Source organism: Pristiophorus japonicus, chromosome 1, assembly GCF_044704955.1.
Source record: "Pristiophorus japonicus isolate sPriJap1 chromosome 1, sPriJap1.hap1, whole genome shotgun sequence".
NCBI lineage: Eukaryota > Metazoa > Chordata > Chondrichthyes > Pristiophoridae > Pristiophorus > Pristiophorus japonicus.
This window is the reverse complement of record NC_091977.1, coordinates 310,174,979-310,193,660: the sequence shown is the minus strand read 5'-3', so window position 1 is coordinate 310,193,660 and position 18,682 is coordinate 310,174,979. Positions and strand designations below refer to the sequence as shown.

General features: G+C 41.7%; 1 protein-coding gene across 2 annotated transcripts in view; it reads left to right on the top strand.

The window, feature by feature from the left end:
* The first annotated feature begins 1,616 nt into the window (after positions 1–1,616).
* slc35b3 (solute carrier family 35 member B3) overlaps positions 1,617–18,682 on the top strand; it is a 43,449-nt gene continuing 26,383 nt past the window's right edge. For both annotated transcript variants that reach the window (XM_070888562.1, XM_070888561.1), the window contains exons 1-5: positions 1,617–2,071; positions 2,217–2,338; positions 8,952–9,106; positions 11,459–11,566; positions 14,299–14,396. In XM_070888562.1, coding sequence (XP_070744663.1) covers positions 1,856–2,071; positions 2,217–2,338; positions 8,952–9,106; positions 11,459–11,566; positions 14,299–14,396 — 699 coding nt within the window. In that variant the 5' untranslated portion in view covers positions 1,617–1,855. The remainder of the gene's footprint in view (positions 2,072–2,216; positions 2,339–8,951; positions 9,107–11,458; positions 11,567–14,298; positions 14,397–18,682) is intronic.

The following is an 18,682-nucleotide window of genomic DNA, read 5'->3' as shown; positions in this document are numbered from 1 at the left end:
CTCCAAGCCAGCTAGAAGCCAGGAGACCTGGAAAAACCAATATAACTAGTTCAGCAGAGACACAGCTGCACTTAAAAGGAAAAATAAACGTTAGCAGCAGAGATAGAGAAACAGCAGGTAAGTCTTAGTGTAGTCCAGTGCAGAAACGTAATGGTGTAATCTAGTGTATTTCAAAGCAGAAACGTAGTCCAGATATACAGACTAAGGCGCCAAAATACAATTTCACCCAAGATTCTCACTCTGATTACTGGCAATTCGTCTCAACTTCCTCAAGTGATTGAGTTTAATTATCAGGCCAGATCCACCCACAAAAGGATCATGTTTCAGGAAGTTGATGAAACAACATGATCTTGAAAGCAGCAAACTTCTCAGGTTGATTCAGTAACGATTACGGATATGAGATGATTAACTGATAGGCACGAAAATGACGTTAATGCCTTTATCAACTATTTTGATAACTGAACTATAAATTAATAGCATTTGTTCAATATCCATACATTTTTATATTGCATTAGTGGATCTCCTATGCATAGAATGCGCTTTTTTATTTGGGGTGTTATGCCATGTAACATGCAATGTATTATCAGAAGGACTGATTTACAGTAGATCAGTTAAAGTGCATTTTTATTGCAGAATTTCAATAGTTTGGAAATTGAATTCAGTGGTTCAGACCGCTTTTCCTTAAAAATTGTCAATGTGGCTTTGACGCTTATCATGTGTACTTTCACCAATGTATTCAATGTTTGTCTTTGACCCTTCGGGATGTGTCAGCACCGGGCAGGTGCTGGATGTCTGACAGCAGTGGGGTGGGGTAGCACTGGCGGCCAGTCCAGTGTTTGACAGGACCAGAGACCGGGTGGCTCAACTCTTTTTGGCTGTAAAACAATAAATCAATTAAATCAAGTGCCCCCTGATCTGGGAGACACTCCACTTTTCAAGTGCCCCCTTTTTTTTGTTTTTTTTTGTGTTTTTTGGGGGTTTCTTTTGGGCACTAAAACCATAAATTTTACAAGTGCTCCCTATAAAAGGGGAGGGGGACACTAAAACTCGGCAATAAAAACAAACTAAACTTTAAAACATATAAAATCAAATTAAAATTTGGTTGCCAGGGGTGATGATGCACTCCAGTCCCTCCGGAGCCCACCTCTCGCGGAAAGCTGCGAGTGTACCGGTGGACACTGCGTGCTCCATCTCCAGGAACACCCTGGCTCGAATTTAACTGGGTGGCTTAAATCTTCTGGCAGCACTGCTGCTGGATCCAATTGTGAGCGTGGAATGCGCCATAGTTCAAGTATAACGCGGGACTGGAATATGTATGGTGGTGGTGGGGGAGGGAGGGAGAGCCCGCAACATGCTTCAGTGCGCTTGCGCCCTAAGTCACATGGGGCGGCGTGTAAAGAAAACGTCATCACCAGTTTATCATGTATTCCTTCACCAACGTATTCATTTATGTTTATCTCTGACCCTTCGGGATGTGGCTGCACGGAGCAGGTCGTGCGCAGGCGCGGTGGCTCCGTTCCCTTCTCTGCCCTCCCCGTTGACGCAGGCGCAGTAGATCCATTTCCCCCTCCCATCCGTTAGCGCAGTCGCGGAGGGGCGCGCACGCGCAGGAGCGGCGGCGTTGACAGTTGGCAGGTTGGGGGTTGGGGCCTACCTGTGGCGATTGGGAGCTTATTGCCAAGGGCCGACTCCATGGCACCCGGAGACAGGCATACAGTAAATAACAACAACAGCCATTAGCTGACATTAAAGGGGAGGATGAAGCGCTAGAGGTCTGTGGGCTGCGCAACGCGACTCTCGCGGTTGTGTTTGGTGCAGCGCCGAGCCCGCGGTCGGCCGGGGCTGGTGGCAGCGCATGGTCGACTCGGTGGAGGCAATGAACGGCTCGGGCTCCAGGAAATTCATCTCCATCAGCGTGCCCGACAAACCCGACTCCATGTCCCCGCACATCAAGTCGGCCGATGAGCTGCGGGTGATCGGCTTCAACCTGACCGATTTCTCCAGGACCGCGCAGTTCCTCATCTGTGTGGCCGGGGTCTTCATCTTCTATCTCGTCTATGGATACCTGCAGGTCAGTCCCGAGCGTGAGAAACACATGCAAAACAAATACCCAATTATTTCAGAGAGCGTTGTGGATTATGTCTGTTGCAAAGCATAATGTCGCATTAGTTATCATGATATCTCTCTATCTCTTCCCCCACGACCCGGGTTTGCAGGAACTTATTTTCTCTCTGGAAGGCTTTAAACCGTACGGCTGGTACCTCACTCTGGTGCAGTTTGCTTTTTATTCCATGTTCGGACTGGTCGAGCTTCAGCTCACGCAGGACAAGAGAAGAAGGTAATGGTCCCTAATTACGTGCAAATTATAATAATCCCTATTGGAAAATTTAGTCAGCAGCAAAAAATAATAAGCTATGATCCAAAGTTAGCTGAGATCTTTAAAGGGAACACGTTTCTGTGTAATTGTTTACATGCCAGTTCAAAATATTTTCAGTCACCCAAATTTTAAATCGGTAAGTGGTGTAACAGGTGTTTCCACTGCTCAATATCAGTATCAGTAGTGATGCTTTGAACATCTTTCACAACTATGAATGGTAGAGATCACAAGACAATCATGGGTTGAATATACATTTGTGATGATCAGAATTGGATATCCAATACAAAAGCAAAATACTGAAATCTGAAATAAAGACAGAAAATGCTGGAAATACTCAACAGGTCAGGCAGCATCTGTGGCGAGAGAAACAGTGAACATTTCAGGTCGATGACTCTGTCATTGGAGATCCAATGTTGGTTTTGCTGTAGAGTAATAATTGCCTTTTAAAACTGGCAAATTTTAATCCGCTTACTTAGTTGAAACACTGGAATTATTTGATACTATAAAGGAATCATATAAACGAATACAGGACAGAAGGAAGTCATTCAGCCCATGTGCATGTACGAGCTCTATCCAATTAGTCGCACTATGTTCTTCCCCATAGCCCTGCAATGTTTTTCCTTTTTCAGATATATGTCTAATTCCCTTTTGAAAGTTGCCATTGCCATTTCAGGCAGTGCATTCCAGATCATAACAGTAAATGCAATTAACTTTCTAATGTGACCTTTACGCAGCTGTTGTAACTTGCAAGACCAGAAGTCTCCTAACAGTTTGGGAAGAGTTGAGTGATCCAACCAATGAGCCTGATGTAAAAATATCAGGCCATTTCAATATATTTCAGATCAGAGCAGTTACATTTGAAACAAATCGGGATGAAAATTGTGGCCTCGCCGGGTGTGTACGAAGTAAGCACGCACCTGGCGAGGCCTCGCAAAAGCCAGTTTTCGGGACGCAGTGTGCATGCGCCGAGAACCGGATTTTCTTCAGACAGATCCTACGCATCCTCGCAGGAAGGAAGGACTATTTGCCCAACTCATGCCCAGCAAATGTCCTTCGAACTTTTACACCTAGTGTATAGCTTACTTTTACCAGGCGTAGCACTTTTAAAACATAGAAAAATTATATTTAATCATTCAGTTTTATATTTAAAAACTCTGTCCATTAAGGTAAGTTTATTTTTAACTCTATTAAAACACACACAAAAAATTCCAAAAACGTTTTTTTTTCTAAAATATTTAATTATATTTAATTTCAATTGATTTTAAATATGTGGCGTGTTTTTTTTAATTTATTGTGCTGTGTTTGTATTTTTGGGGGGTATTCTCATTGATAGTAATGGGAGTCCGTACAAACAGAGCTCCCATTTTTATCAATGCGAATACTAGATAGTGATTGGTGATCCCGGCCCACGTGATTCCAGTAGATGCGTTCATACGTGGAAGACATCTTCCCGTGCACTGCGCAGTGAACGAAGACTTCCAACGTTCCTCCGGGACCAACAGGTAGTTTCGTAGATTTTTTAGGGGTCAGAGGCGTTCGTACCAAGGAGACCCCCAACCTCAATTCTCGGCCCATCATCTTAGTTTTAATTTTGTTTAGTCATATCAGAAAGTAAATCACAGTTACAGTATCAAATAAATCTAATACTTCAACCAACAAAGCCATTACAATCTGCCATTTTTACAAAACTTTGTTAATGTATTAGTATACTTATTTGCAAGGAACTCTGTCCTTGTGGTTACAAAAGTTACTTAATATAAGAATTAGTAGTTATGCTATTCCAGAATTTTAATTAGAGGGGAAAAAAATTGTTGTTTAACCTCTCTGCTTAAATATCTGCTCTTCAGATACCTTTTTGAAAAGTACTATTTTTGAACTGAAAGATTTTTAGCGTTTGTGGATGGCAGGGATGCCTCAAGTATGAGGAGAAAGGAAGAAGGAAAAGATAATGGCAATGAACACGAGATGTGGCAGTGTCCTCGATAGATCGTATTTATGGCCATTCCAGTTTTCCCATTGCCTAGAAAAGGTGACAAAGTAGCTAATGAGGTCATGCTCAGCCACAATATGCTGATTTTTTTTTTACAGCAAAGCATGGCAGCTTTTATAGAAATAATTGCAATTGGGTGTGGAAGCCATTGATGCTGTGCCAACTGGGAAGAGTTGCCCAATTCTAATGAGAAAAGAGGCGAGTTAATGTTGTACCTTTGTGACCCGCGCAGAGAGATATATTTATAACAATACAGAAGGAAGAGCTGGCCTGGTTTGTATTTATATAGCGCCTTTCACGACCACTGGACATCTAAAAGTGCTTTACAACCTATTAAGTACTTTTTGAAATGTAATCACTGTTGAAATGTAGGAAACGCGGTAGCCAATTTGCATAGAGCAGGCTCCCATAAACTGCAATGTGATAATGACCAGATAATCTGTTTTTTAGTGATGTTGATTGAGGGATAAATATGGGCCAGGACACCGGAGAGAATTCCTCTGCTCTTCTTTGAAATAGTGCCATAGGATCTTTTACGTCCACCTGAGAGAGCTGGTGGGGCCGCGGTTTAACATCTCATCCGAAAGACGGCACCTCCAACAGTGCAGCACTCCCTCAATATTGCACTGGAGTGTCAGCCTAGATTTTTGTGCTCCAGTCTCAGGAGGTTATGGATTCAGGTCCCACTCCAGACTCCAAGGCGAGGGTGCCACCAATTGAGCCACGGCTGACATAGGGAAGGCCTCTTTTCATTTGGATAGCTATTTTGTACACAAGTTAATCCTTGTTATTCGATCTATGTTTATAGTTAGCTCAAGCTTTCACTGTTCAATTACTATATACATCTAAGCCATTGATAACATTGCTTTTACCCAGTTAGCAGTGGATTAAACAAAACCAGTCTTGGTACATTACACTGCTCATCACATTTGTAGTTGATGGAAATATCATACGTTTTTTTGGGGCACAAACAATAAAAATCAATCACTTGTAGAATCCATCTTCACTAGGCTAGTTTCCTGTCTTTATTCTTCCATACTGTAAAAGTCAAAACCATAATGAATTTAGTACGAAACAGATCTATCGTGTTGTTTATCTGTTAAAGTAATACAAATATTGATAGAGATTTACCCTAGACTAAAAATTGAGTAGAATTTTTTAAAGTGTAATCCAGCTTTACACTTTTATCTGCTATCTACTGGCTAATGATCCAAAGCCAACCCAGAACACTGATGTCAGTTATAGCACCCAACCTATGTCCTGTCTGAGATCTGCTTTTGCTGCACTGATTGGGGATCAAATCTAAGATCTTTCTGATCTGGGGATCAAACCTAGGGCCATGGGCTAAATTTTCCCCAAAGACATTTTTTGGTGTACTTGAAGAGTTACACCTGATTTTTTTTTGGGGGGCCCATCTACGCCAAAAAAAAAAATCATCCAACTTTCCCTGTTTGAATTGTTGATTTTGGCGCCGCATATCCTGTCCTTTAGCTTTGGGGGTGGAGCCTAAGATCTGCGCCAAAAAGATCGGGTTGCCAGGACAACGAGGGACACTGGGGGCTGAGGCTGGAAAGTGAAACATACAACACATTCTAGCCAGCTCACAGCAATCTGCACAAGCACCTTGCACATTGCAGCAGCATTCCAGCATTAAACTATTAGTGTTTATGCCAAAAGTCTATCTCCCCCCCCCCCAGCACTCCCGTTGCCACTACTAACCCTGGCCGAAAGGCATCCCTCCCCTCCCGGTGCCGCTGCTAGTCCTGGCTTCCCTCATTCCAATGCCGGTTGCTGCTGCTAGCCCTGACCGAAGGGCCTCCCTCCTGATGCCAGTTGCCGCTGCAAGCCCTGGCCGAAGGGCCTCCCTCCCGTTGCCGGGTGCCGCTCCTAACCCTGGAGAAAGGCTTCTCTCCCCTGCTGGTACCAGTTGCCACTCCTAACCCTGGCCGAAAGGCCTCCTCTCCCTCTCTCTCCCTCTCTCTCTCTCTCTCTCTCTCTCTTTCTCTTTTCCCCCGCCTCCCCCTTCCCTTTTCCCCCTCCCAACTTCTCTGCTGCTGCTGTCCCAGCCGTGGAACTGCATCTGCTGCGCTAATTCAAGATGAGGAGAAACTTCTTCAGAGAGTTGTTAACCTGTGGAATGCTCTACCACAGAGAGTTGTTGATGCCAGTTCGTTAGATATATTCAAGAGGGAGTTGGTTATGGCTAAAGGGATCAGGGGGTATGGAGAGAAAGCAGGAAAGGGGTATTGAGGTCAATGATCAACCATGATCTTATTGAATGGTGGTGCAGGCTCGAATGGCCTACTCCTGCACCTATTTTCTATGTTTCTACCTGCGCCGATTTTGCTAACTGCCCAGAAGGTTTTTCCAGTGTGGTTACATACGCCGTCCTAAGAAAAATTGGAGCTGGCCAAACATGCTTAAATGGCCAGAATTGGCGTGGGTGGTAGGTTACACTACCAATGAGGTTTTAAAAAAAAAAAATCCTATCTAAAGTGAATTATGCTAGCGCAGAAACTTTGGGGAAACTTGGAGATTTTAATTTACTCTTTTTAAAAAAAAAACAAAGGTGCACGCCAAAAAAACAACGAAGATAATTGAGGAAAATTGAGCCCTATGTGTTTACACTTTGGGTGCAATCGGTGATCCAGGTGCAAATGTGCTCAAAATTCCTCAAGTTTCCACTCAAATTCATTTGCATATTGCCGAGCATAAAATCATCTGCCATGAACCAGTGCAATCGGACACCTTTTAGAATGTAATTTAAAAAAAATTGCATTGAAATATATTCCTTGATCTATTTAAGAGTGATAACCTGGTGCAGTTTTATTTATACAGCTGAAAATGGGTTTATCACAAGAAATAAGCATTTTAATCAGACTAGTCCAGCACCTGTGAGTAACCCAAATTTAAATAAAGTAAAATGCTTAAAAAAACCAAAACACAACCATTTGCTAGTTAAATTGGAGTACAGAAGTCAATTTCTTAGTAAACATTTAATATTTGAAAGCTTTGAAAAGGTGCCTATTAGTATCCTTGTGCCTAAAAACAACCTTCTTTTTAAGAGCCTCTTCGAATGCCCGCAAAAGAGCACAATTAGCAGAAACTCGCAATTGTAATTCATTCGATCTGGGGGTGTGGCCAGCTTTGTGAGCAGTGCTGAATTCTAGTGCGACATTTTTAAAATTAGATCACAGAAACCTGATTTGTGTTGGACATAATTTGCGCTTGAAGTTCCTTGATCTTTTGCACCAGTTTGGCTGATTTAGGGAGCATTGCGCTGAAAACACCAGCACCACCTAGTGGAAACTCCCGGCCTGGGTCTTCCTGATCTGTGGCTTAGCTACTTACTGATCCATCTGTGTTCTAAAGAAAATTATTAGTAGCTTTTTTTAAACTTGAATATTTTGTGGTTAATGTCTAGCAAATACACTCATTGAAGTGTTTATTATTAGGCATGCCTTTGCATTTTTAAAAATTCTGTGGAAATGGTAATGCCTTGCTATGGCCAGCAGCATAATTTTTCTCAATTGACTAAAATTCACAAACATTGAACTTTTTTCCATTTTGTATGTCATATTCTGTTTACACTTTAAACAATCAGATTGATGCAACTTTCTTAACTTTTAAGAAAAAATATTCAGAATAGTACTATAGGTTGAGTGTCTGAAATCCGGAGTTCCGAAATTCAGAATGTTCCAGAATACGGACACCAGGCCGATTCGTGGCGGGGTCGTCTGGAATCCAAAAAATGTGCCTCGGGCCGACCTCGCCCCCGCCTCGGGCCGACCTCGCCCCCGCCTCGGGCCGACCTCGCCCCCGCCTCGGGCCGACCTCGCCCCCGCCTCGGGCCGACCTCGCCCCCGCCTCGGGCCGACCTCGCCCCCGCCTCGGGCCGACCTCACCCCGCCTCGGACCTCTGCCTCGGGCCGACCTCGCCCCTGCCTCGGGCCGACCCTCATCCCCGCTTGACCACCCGACCCCCCCACCCCCCCCCCTACCTATCTACCTACCTTGGCCCAGGCGTTTCCGTACTCGGGTTGTCAGAAAGACGTTCCGAAGTCCAGAACTACCCGAACCTGGGCTCGGGCCTTTCGGATTCGGGATGTCAGAAAGAGGCTTCCAGATTTTCGACTCTGTACCTGTATCAATTTGTATCAGCTTTTGGACAAAGTTGGTTTCAATTGTATTTAAAAATAATTTGCATGCCATAATCTTTGGAATTGAACTAAACTCATGTTACTTTATGCAGATCATTTATTTTTTACAAAGAGCCAATCACAAAGAACAGATGAACTTTTTAAACACAGTCCAATGAGTGTTAATTTAAAATGAGCACTGTGTAGCAAAATGTAACATGTCAGAATGTATGTGTGGTTTACATGTTTGAACATTTTACCAAAGCATTTTTTGCTCGAGTCCAAGTGAAATCAAAATTCCCCAAGGAAGGTAAATATTATGCTTTTGTTTAACTGCATCATTAAAACTTGTAAACCATGATGTGTAGCATACCAACAAATCCTATTAAGCATCAGAATCCACTGAATTTTGCTTACAACTCCACCTCTGTGTCTTGTTTTGCAGAATCCCCTGGAAAACGTACATGCTCATAGCATTTCTAACAGTGGGCACTATGGGCTTGTCCAACACCTCTCTTGGTTATCTGAATTATCCAACTCAAGTAATCTTTAAATGCTGCAAGCTGATTCCTGTTATGATAGGCGGAATCTTCATACAAGGTACACAATAGAGTTGTAAATTCTACAATATTGCAGTTCCTAAAATTCAGTACAGTGACACGTGTTATCTGACAGAATGTTTGCAAAGCAAAATTTTACATGCGATTTGTAATCCACCTCCCTTCTTGGTGAATTATGTTTTTTTTAATTGTATAGTATATGCCTTAATTCCTGTGCTGAGAGTAATGTTGCACTATGCCAGATTTTGGGAAACACGATTATGTACACACTTTCATTATTCACTAGTAGGGATAGAGGCAGTTTAAAGGTTGCAGTATTTTGCCGTTGAATATGTTTTGTGGTTATTGCATTAAATATTTAATGGAGAATAATATAGGATATTGTTTAAATGTGTTTTGATAACTGTCACAGCAATATGAGATTGACAATAGTTTATTGAGTTTTCTCTCGAAGTCTTCTCACAAACATCAGTACTACAAATTGTACTTCGATAGCACTCTATTAAAAGTAACATAAAAACTGAGCAATTCCATGCTAACCTTAGATGCTAATCCCAATTAAAAACATTGATTAGAAAAGATATTTGTCAGATTATTGTAGATGACTATCATTTTAAGCTAACTATGGTCATACAAAACAAGTGTAGACCTATTTTTCTTGCTGTTTCTAATCTCCCACTACAAGTTGGCAAACCTAAAATAAATAGTATAATTTAATGGGTTTTTTCTCTGGAGTCTCTTCTTTTAGGCAGTCCCTCAGAATTGAGGATGACCAGCTAAATAGCTGATGTTGGGTGATGCTGACTGCAGATTTGAATAGCAAATTAATGCCATTTTCAAGCTAGCTTACTGTATTAGAAAAATAGTGTGTTGATCTGTTAAATTGGTAGACCCCAAAGATACTGTTACTTTAGTATATTTACAGCTAATGTCAGGGATTTGCATAAAAGTTAATTAAATATAGAAAAGAAGTCTAGAAAAGTCTGCCTTTGTACTTCCTAGCAGATGTAACTAATGTTTCTCTTCAAGATACTTGCCTAATTTGATCTAAGCTACTTGCCCCTACAAGCTCCCTTGGTAACCAATTCCAAAAACCACCCTCCCTTTGGTGCCCTTGACTGATCCTCTAATAACCCTGAGCCTTATTAATTTAAATAACATCTTGAATTTATAAAGAGCTTTCTCATGTGGTCAAAGGTATTTCACCAGAGGCACGAGGAAAAGCTGGCACTGAGCTAAACAAAGGGGGAGCAATTACACAGTGACCAAAAGCTTGGTTCAAGAAATGGGTTTTAAGGAGAATCTTAATGAAGGAGTGGAAGGTAAGGAAACAGAGGGGTTTAGGGATGAAATTCAAGAGGGAAGAATCAGGATAGTTTGTAGGGTTGGAAGAGGTTGCAGAGACCTTGGAGTGTGTGGCAATGGAGGACTATAAACAAAGGGATAACAGTTTTAAATTTGAGGTGTTGGGGGACCAGAAGCCAATATCGGTAAGTTAGAACCGGGGTGGGTGAGTGGGACTTGGTGCACGATAGGATACAGGCTTCAGAGTTTTAGATGAACTGAGTTTATGTAAGATGGGAGGTTAGGGAGGCCGGCCAAGAGAACATTGGAGTGATCGAGTCTGGAAATGACAAATGTATGCTTGAGTATTTCAGTGGCAGATGGGCTGAGGTATGGGTGGGGATGGAATCTTTGTGATAGAGAGGATATGGGGTTGAGATTTTGCTAGTGTTCAAACAGATTACCAAGGTTGCTTGTTCAAATAGAGATAAAAAGAACGCATGACCATGAATTTATATAGTACCTTTCACAAAATGCTTCACAGCCATTAAATATTTTTGAAATGTAGTCACTGTTGCAGTACGTACAGCAAGGTCCTGCAAACAGCATGGAGACAAATTACCTGATAATTAGTTTTTTTGTGGTGTTGGTAAAATAATGAAATGTTGGCCGGGACACCAGGCGAACTCCCCTGCTCCACAACGGATGCACAGATGCAACATTTTTAATATTACAGACTATCAATTCATCCAATGATCATTTGCCACTGTTACGTATTCTGTCATTTTAGCTTAATGACAATTTTACCTACAAACTATTAGTTCTGCAAGGAAAGGTAGATACAAAGACCTGTGGATGAAAATTGTTGGTATTGGATTGTCATTTAGGTCAGTATTAAGCAGAATAGTTTATTTTTGAAATCAAGCCTTGGTATCTTCTGGCAATATTTAGCCTGCTATTGTAAGATGCGGATATTGGTTAATGCCTAAGATCCTGCATCTTTTCCTTCCGCCCCTCCTCTCCTCCCCCGAGGAATAGCTTGAAAGCTTTTATTTAAAAAAAATATACACCAATAATCATTTGTTAATCTGTTTGCTTCCTTTAACAGGGAAACGTTACAATATTATAGATGTATCTGCTGCACTTTGTATGAGCTTTGGTCTGATTTGGTTCACTTTAGCTGATAGCACAGTGACCCCTAATTTCAATGCGACAGGTAAGGCATGTAATTTCTGTTGACAAAAACTCTTGTTAAGTACTTGTGATGTGTGATAGTCTTATACTTAACAGTTGAGAACTTGTGCACTTAAGTACTTGGATCTGATTTATTGCATTTATGTTTAAACTGGCATCTTTGGAACTTGGTAATATTTTCAGCATATCTTGAATTTCTTTTTACTGTCCAATTCTTCTTATGTCCATCAATTACAGTGACTTTTCGCTGCATACATTTTTAAACTACTGAATCAGCATTTGTAAAGTTGGGCATGTAATGTTGTATTTTCTGAAGGCACTAATACGCACACAAATTTTTCATCCTATAAACAAAATGAGTGTACAATTAAGGCTTTGAATAGTTAACTTGCTTCCAGACGGTTTGAGTGTTTTAAAAGTACATAAGTGCATTTTTGAAAAAAAAACCAAGCCTGTTCAATATTGGCTGTAAACCTTGCTGGTAGCTTCTTGGAATTTGAACATTATTTGTATAAACTGTTTTGATATACTGAGTATTAAGTTTCAGATGGTGAATACACATGAGGTCAAGTGCCTGAGGGTTTATAGAGTGGTTGACAGTCCTTCAGAGACCAAATTTGCTTTCCTAATGTATATTTGCTACTATTTTGGTATCACTGACACACAAAATAAAACAGGGAGCACCTGCATTTTCACTGACCAGCAGTTTCCTTGGAGGAGTAAAATGCCTTGGCAGCCGTATAATCCTGAGTAAATCGGATTTGCACTGGACAGTTTTGCCTTGAGAAGCAAAATTCTGCTTTCTAAGTACAGTGGTGTGTGATGTTATGGAATAAAACTAGCCTTCTAGACAAAAGTCAGTTGAACCAATAGAAGTTAGAGTAAACTAATGGGGTGGGGGGAACCTGCAGTCATCTTGTGGTCAAGGGCCTAACAGTGGTTTCTGTGCCTCTCTTGGCATTCTCCGGAGGACCTATTGAGGCACCCATCATTGCCTTCTTATGAACAGCAACCCCTAACACGCCCTTGGCACGATTGACCACACTGTCCTCCTCCAACACATTTCCTCCATTGTCGAGCTCAATTGGACTGCTCTGACTTGGTTCCATGCTTAGCTATCCAATTGTTGCCAAAGCATCGCCAGAAATGGCTTCTCTCAAATCCCCGCACTGTTAACTTTGGAATTCCCTAAGGATCTATCCTTTTGCCCCCTCCTCTTCCTCATCTGTATGCTGCCCCTTGGCAACATTATCCAAAGTCATGGGGTTAACTTCCACATGTATGGTGACAACATCCAGCTCTCTCTCTCCACCACCTCTCTGGCCCCTCCATTACCTCTTTGTTGTCAGACAGCTTGAGTGACACCCAATTTTTGAGCCACAATTTCCTCTAGTTAAACATTGGGAAGACTGATGCCATTTTATTCGGCCCTCGCAACAAACTCCATACCCTTGCCATCCTCTTTCCATGGAAACTGTCTCAAATTGAACCAAACTGTTCATAACACTGGGTTGCTATTTGACCCTGAACTGAGCTTCTGACCCTATAACATCATAAAAGTCGGCTACTTCCACCTCTGTAACATTGGTAACCTCAGTTCCTTCCTTAGCTCATCTGTTGCTTAAACTCTTCTCCATACCTTTGTCACCTCCAGACTCGACTATTCCAATATTAACATGGCTGGTCTCCCTTTCAGCTCATCCAAAACTCTGCTGCCTATACTATCCTGCACCAAGTCTCACTCACATCGCTCTTGTCCTTGCTCAGCTGCATTGGGTCCTGATTCCCCAACACTTCCAATTTAAAATTCTCATCCTTATTTTTAAAACCCTTCATGACTTTACTTCTGCAGCCCTACAACCTTCAAATTCTCCGCTCCTCTCTGGCCTCTTGTGCATCTCTTTGCCCCACTCCTCCTACCCTGGCCCCTTTGACTTCAGTCAACTAGGCCCCACATTCTGAAACTCCCCATCTAAACCTTCCCTCCCTGCCACGCCACCCCACCTCCCACCCCCTCCGCATCTCCAACTTCTTCTCTTCCTTTTGAGAGTCTCCTTAAAACCCACCTCTTTCACCAAGTTTTTTACTCGCCCCCTAAATATATCCTCCTTTGGCTTGGCTTCCATTTTTGTCAGATTATGCCCCTGTGAAGAGGCTTGGGATGTTTTTCTGCTTTAAAGACACTAAAGGTTTACTATCTATAAATGCAGTGCTTGCTTTGTCCCTTCAATATTGCAATATATTTCAGATTTTATATAATATATATATAATATATAAAATATAAATGAGTTTTTTGCTGTCCCCTCCTCCCTCTTAATGCTTTCATTGCTGTTCGTCCACATCTGTTCCCACAGCCACTAATGCCAGCATTGCTTTATCACTTGATGACATGTTAGGCTGACCAAGTATTAATTGCAAAATAAGTTGCTCTAGAAGTTCTAAGTTGTATGAATATTGTCTAGTTTTATTCAAGATGTTGTAGTAAAATATTGGCCCTCTTGGTAAATCCAGGTTTTATCTGAGAAATGCTCTTTGAATGAAGGTGAGATGTTAATACTTCTTTGCATCACATGAGCAGCTTAATTGTGAAGCTTTTTTTTTAGCCTTGCCAAGAAGGAAAAGTTACTGAAACAAATATCTGAAGTGTTGTTTTAATAACTGCTGAAGTAATGGAAGCACGTCATGGTTCACCACAAAGTGAATGATTTGATTTTCTTACGCTTACGGTTTGTTTGAAAACCTTCTCTTCTCTAGGAATAGCACTTATAACAATGGCACTCTGCGCTGATGCAGCTATTGGAAATGTACAAGAGAAAGCTATGAAACTACATAATGGTTCAAATTCAGAAATGGTAAGTGATTTCAGTCCCTACCTGGTTGGCCGGTTATTTCAGTAGCTTGTTAAAAGCGTTACAGCGTAGACCAATTTCAAATTAATGAAAGCTTATTAAATAACCTTTATGTTCTGCTTGTTCTGCAGTTTGTATTTGCAACAAGACATGCTCTTTAAAGCTGCAGCGCCTAATATAGTTAGATTTTTTTTAAATCAAATTATTGCAAAGTGCTTTCCATTTTAAGTCCTATCTGTGAAGAACTCCATCTTTACAATTTAATTGTATTTTTATTCAGTTTGTGATGCACAATTTGATATAAATACACTAGACTAAGTTTTAGTTGTACTAAAGTTAACCATTGATGTAGCCATGCCTTATATTGTTCTTTTTTTGCTACTCTGCACAAATTTATGTTTTTCACAAGGGGGGCACTGCAGAGAGTTAGAAAATGGTTTTAAAAATGCTTTCCCTATTAGATCCAAAAGGATATCTGAGTACAAATCACTAAAAGTAGCGATGCAGGTTAATAAGGCTATTTTTTTTTAAAGTAAACCAAGCACTAGGGTTTATTTCTAGAGGGATAGAATTGACAACTAGAGAAGAGATGCTAAACTTGTCTCGAACCTTGGTCAAACCACACTTGGAGTACTGCGTACAATTCTGGTCGCCATATTATAAAAAGGATATAGAGGCATTTGAGAGGGTGCAAAAAAGATTTACATGGATTTTACCAGAAATGCAAGGTTATGCCTATCGGTAAAGGATGACCAGGCTGGGTCTCCTTTCTCTTGAAAAGAGAAGGCTGAGGGGTGATAATAGAAGTCTTCAAGATTGTGGAAGGTTTTGATAGAGTAGACACATATGTTTCCACGTGGGGAAGAGCAAAACTAGAGGCCATCGATATAAGATAGTCACTAAGAATTCAAATAGGGAATTCAGAAGAAACTTCTTTACCCAGAGAGTGGTGAGAATGTGGAACTCACTACCACATGAGGCGAATAGTATAGATGCATTTAATGGGAGGCTAGATAAGCATATGAGGGAGAAGAGGATAGATGATTTTGCTGATAGAGTTAGATGAGGAAGGATGGGAGGAGGCTCGAGTGGAGAATAAACAGCGGCATGGACTAGTTGGACAGAATGGCTTCTTTCTGTGCTATATATTCTGTGCAATTCTATGTAATTGTTGGGTGTAGCCTAGGAACATTGGGAGAGAGAATCTTGGAGCATCTCTGAACATTTGGGGATGGCTCTGGAATCAGGAAGTATTAGAAATGCACTCTTAAGGGCTTGTGAGCACTGAGCGACATTCCTAGGGTCCAGCAACACTGAGGGGAGTTCAGAGCATGGCGACAGATATTGGCATATTGGGGTTGCTTGGATCTGAGGGGGAGCTGTCCCTAGCTGCTTTTTGAGATCAGGGGAATGTGCCTCAAACTGCCCATGGTCCCTTTCAAACTATTTGGTCTAAACCCACCACCGCCAGCACATTCCTGTCAACCTGCCTCCTCCCCAATGCGTATAGAATCATAGAATGGTTACAACACAGAATGAGGCTATTCGTCCCGTCAAGCCCATGCCAGCTCTTTGCAAGAGCACTTCAGCTAGTCCCACTCTCCCGGCCTTTCCCCGTAGCCCTGCAATTTTTTTTTCTTCAAGTACTTAACCAGTTCCCTTTGAAAACCACAATTGAATCTGCCTCGACCACCCTCTCGGGCAGTGCCTTCCAGATCTTAACCACTCGCTGCGTAAAAAAAGATTTTCCCTCATGCCGCCTTTGGTTCTTCTGCCAATCACCTTAAATCTGTGTCCTCTAGTTCGCGACCCTTCCGCCAAAGGGTACAGTTTATTTCTATCTACTCTGTCTAGACCCCTCATGATTTTGAACAACTCTATCAAATCTCCTCTCCACTTTCTCTGCTCTAAGGAGAACAACCCCAGCTTCTCCAGTCTATCCACGTAACTGAAGTCCCTCATCCCTGGAACCATTCTTAGAAAGGGTTCAAAAAAGATTTACAAGGCCTTCACATCCTTCCTAAATTGCGGTGCCCAGAATTGGACACAATACACTAGTTGAGGTCGGACCAGTGTTTTATAAAGATTCTCAGAACTTCCTTGTTTTTGTACTCTGTCTCTATTTATGAAGCCCAGGATCCCATATGCTTTTTTAACTGCTTTCTCAACCTGCCCTGCCAATTCAACTATTTGTGCCCACATACCCTCAGGTGTCTCTGTTCTTGCACCCCTTTAGAATTGTATTGTTTAGTTTATATTGCCTTGCCTCGTTCTTCCTACCAAATTGTATCACTTCGCACTTTTCTGCATTAAAATTCACCTGCCACGTGTCCGCCCATTCCACCAGCCTGTCTATGTCCTGTTGAAGTCTATCACTATCCTCCTCGCTGTACACTATACTTCCAAGTTTAGTGTCATCTGCAAATTTTGAAATTGTGCCCTGCACACCCAAGTTCAAGTCATTAATATATATCAAGAAAAGCAGTGGTCCTAGTACTGACCCCCTGGGGAACACCACTATACCTTCCTCCAGACTGAAAAACAACCGTTCACCACTACTTTCTGTTTCCTGGCATTTAACCAATTTCATATCCATTCCTTGACGAGGAAAAGTCTTTTGCAGTTGAAGGCCATGGAATAAAAGGCACCATGGCATTTTATCAAACACCTTTTGGAAGTCCATGTACACCACATCAACTGCATTGCCCTCAACAACCATCTCTGTTACCTCATCAAAATACTCAATCAAGTCAGTTAAACACAATTTGCCTGTAACAAATCCATGCAGGTTTTCCTTAATTAATCCACACTTGTCCAAGTGACTTAATTTTGTCCCTGATAACCCTTTCTAAAAGCTTCCCCACTACCAAGGTTAAATTGACTGGCCTGTAGTTGCTGGGTTTATCCTTGCCCCCTTTTTTGAACAAGGGTGTAACATTTGCAATTCTCCAGTCCTCTGGCACCACTCCTGTATCTAAAGAGAATTGGAAGATTATGGCCAGTCCCTCCACAATTTCCACCTATATTTCATTCTGAATCCTTGCATGCATCCCATCCAGTTCTGGTGAAATATCTACTTTAAGTACAGCTATCCTTTCTAGTACCTCCTCTTTATCAAGTTTTATCCCATCCAGTATTTCTACTACCTCCTCTTTCACTGACTTTGGCAGCATCTTCTTCCTTGATAAAGACAGATGCAAAGTACTCATTTATACCTCAGCCATGCTCTCTGCCTCCATACGAAGGTCTCCTTTTTGGTCCCTAATCGGCCCCACCCCTTCTCTTACTACCTGTTTACTATTTATATGCTGACAGAAGACTTTTGGATTCCCTTTTATGTTAGCCGCCAATCTTTTCTCATAAGCTTTCTGTGTCCTTATTTCCTTTTTCACTTCCCCTCTGAACTTTCTGTATTCAGCCTGGTTCTCACTTGTATTCTCAACCTGACATCAGTCATACACCCCCTTTTTCTGCTTCATCTTATTCTCTATCTCTTTAGTCATCCAGGGAGCTCTGACTTTGGTTGCCCAACGTTTTCCCCTCGTGGGATTGTACCTTGACTGTACTCGAACAGTCTTTTTAAAGCCAGCCCATTGTTCGATTGCAGTTTTGCCTGCCAATCTTTGATTCCAATTTACCCGGGCCAGATCCATTCTTAACACACTGAAATTGGCCTTCCTCCAATTTAGTATTTTTACTCTAGATTGCTCCCTCTTCGTTCCCATAGCTAATCTAAACCTTATGATACTATGATCATTCCCTAACTATTCCTCTACAGACACTTGTTCCACTTGACCCACCTTATTCCCCAGAACCAGATCCAGCAATGCCTCCTTCCTCATTGGGATGGAAACGTACTGATCAAGAAAGTTCTCCTCAACACACTTCAGAAATTCTTCCCCCTCTCTGCTCTTTACCCTGTTACTATCCCAGTCTATATTAGGATATTTGAAGTCTCCCATTATCACTGCTCTATAGTTCTTACACTTTTCTATAATTTCCCTACAACGTTGCTCCTCTATATCCTTCCCACTAGTTGCCGGCCTATAGATTACATCTAGTAGTATAATGGCACCTCCTATTGTTTCTTAACTGTAATCAAATAGATTCTGTCCTTGACCCCTCCAGGACATCATCTTGCTCCAGCACTGTAATATTTTCCTTAATCAATACTGCAACCCCACCTCCTTTCTTTCCTTCCCTATCTTTTGTGAACACCTTATATCCAGGAATATTTAGTATCCAACCCTACCTTCTTTTTGAGCCAGGTCTCCGTTATCGCCACAACA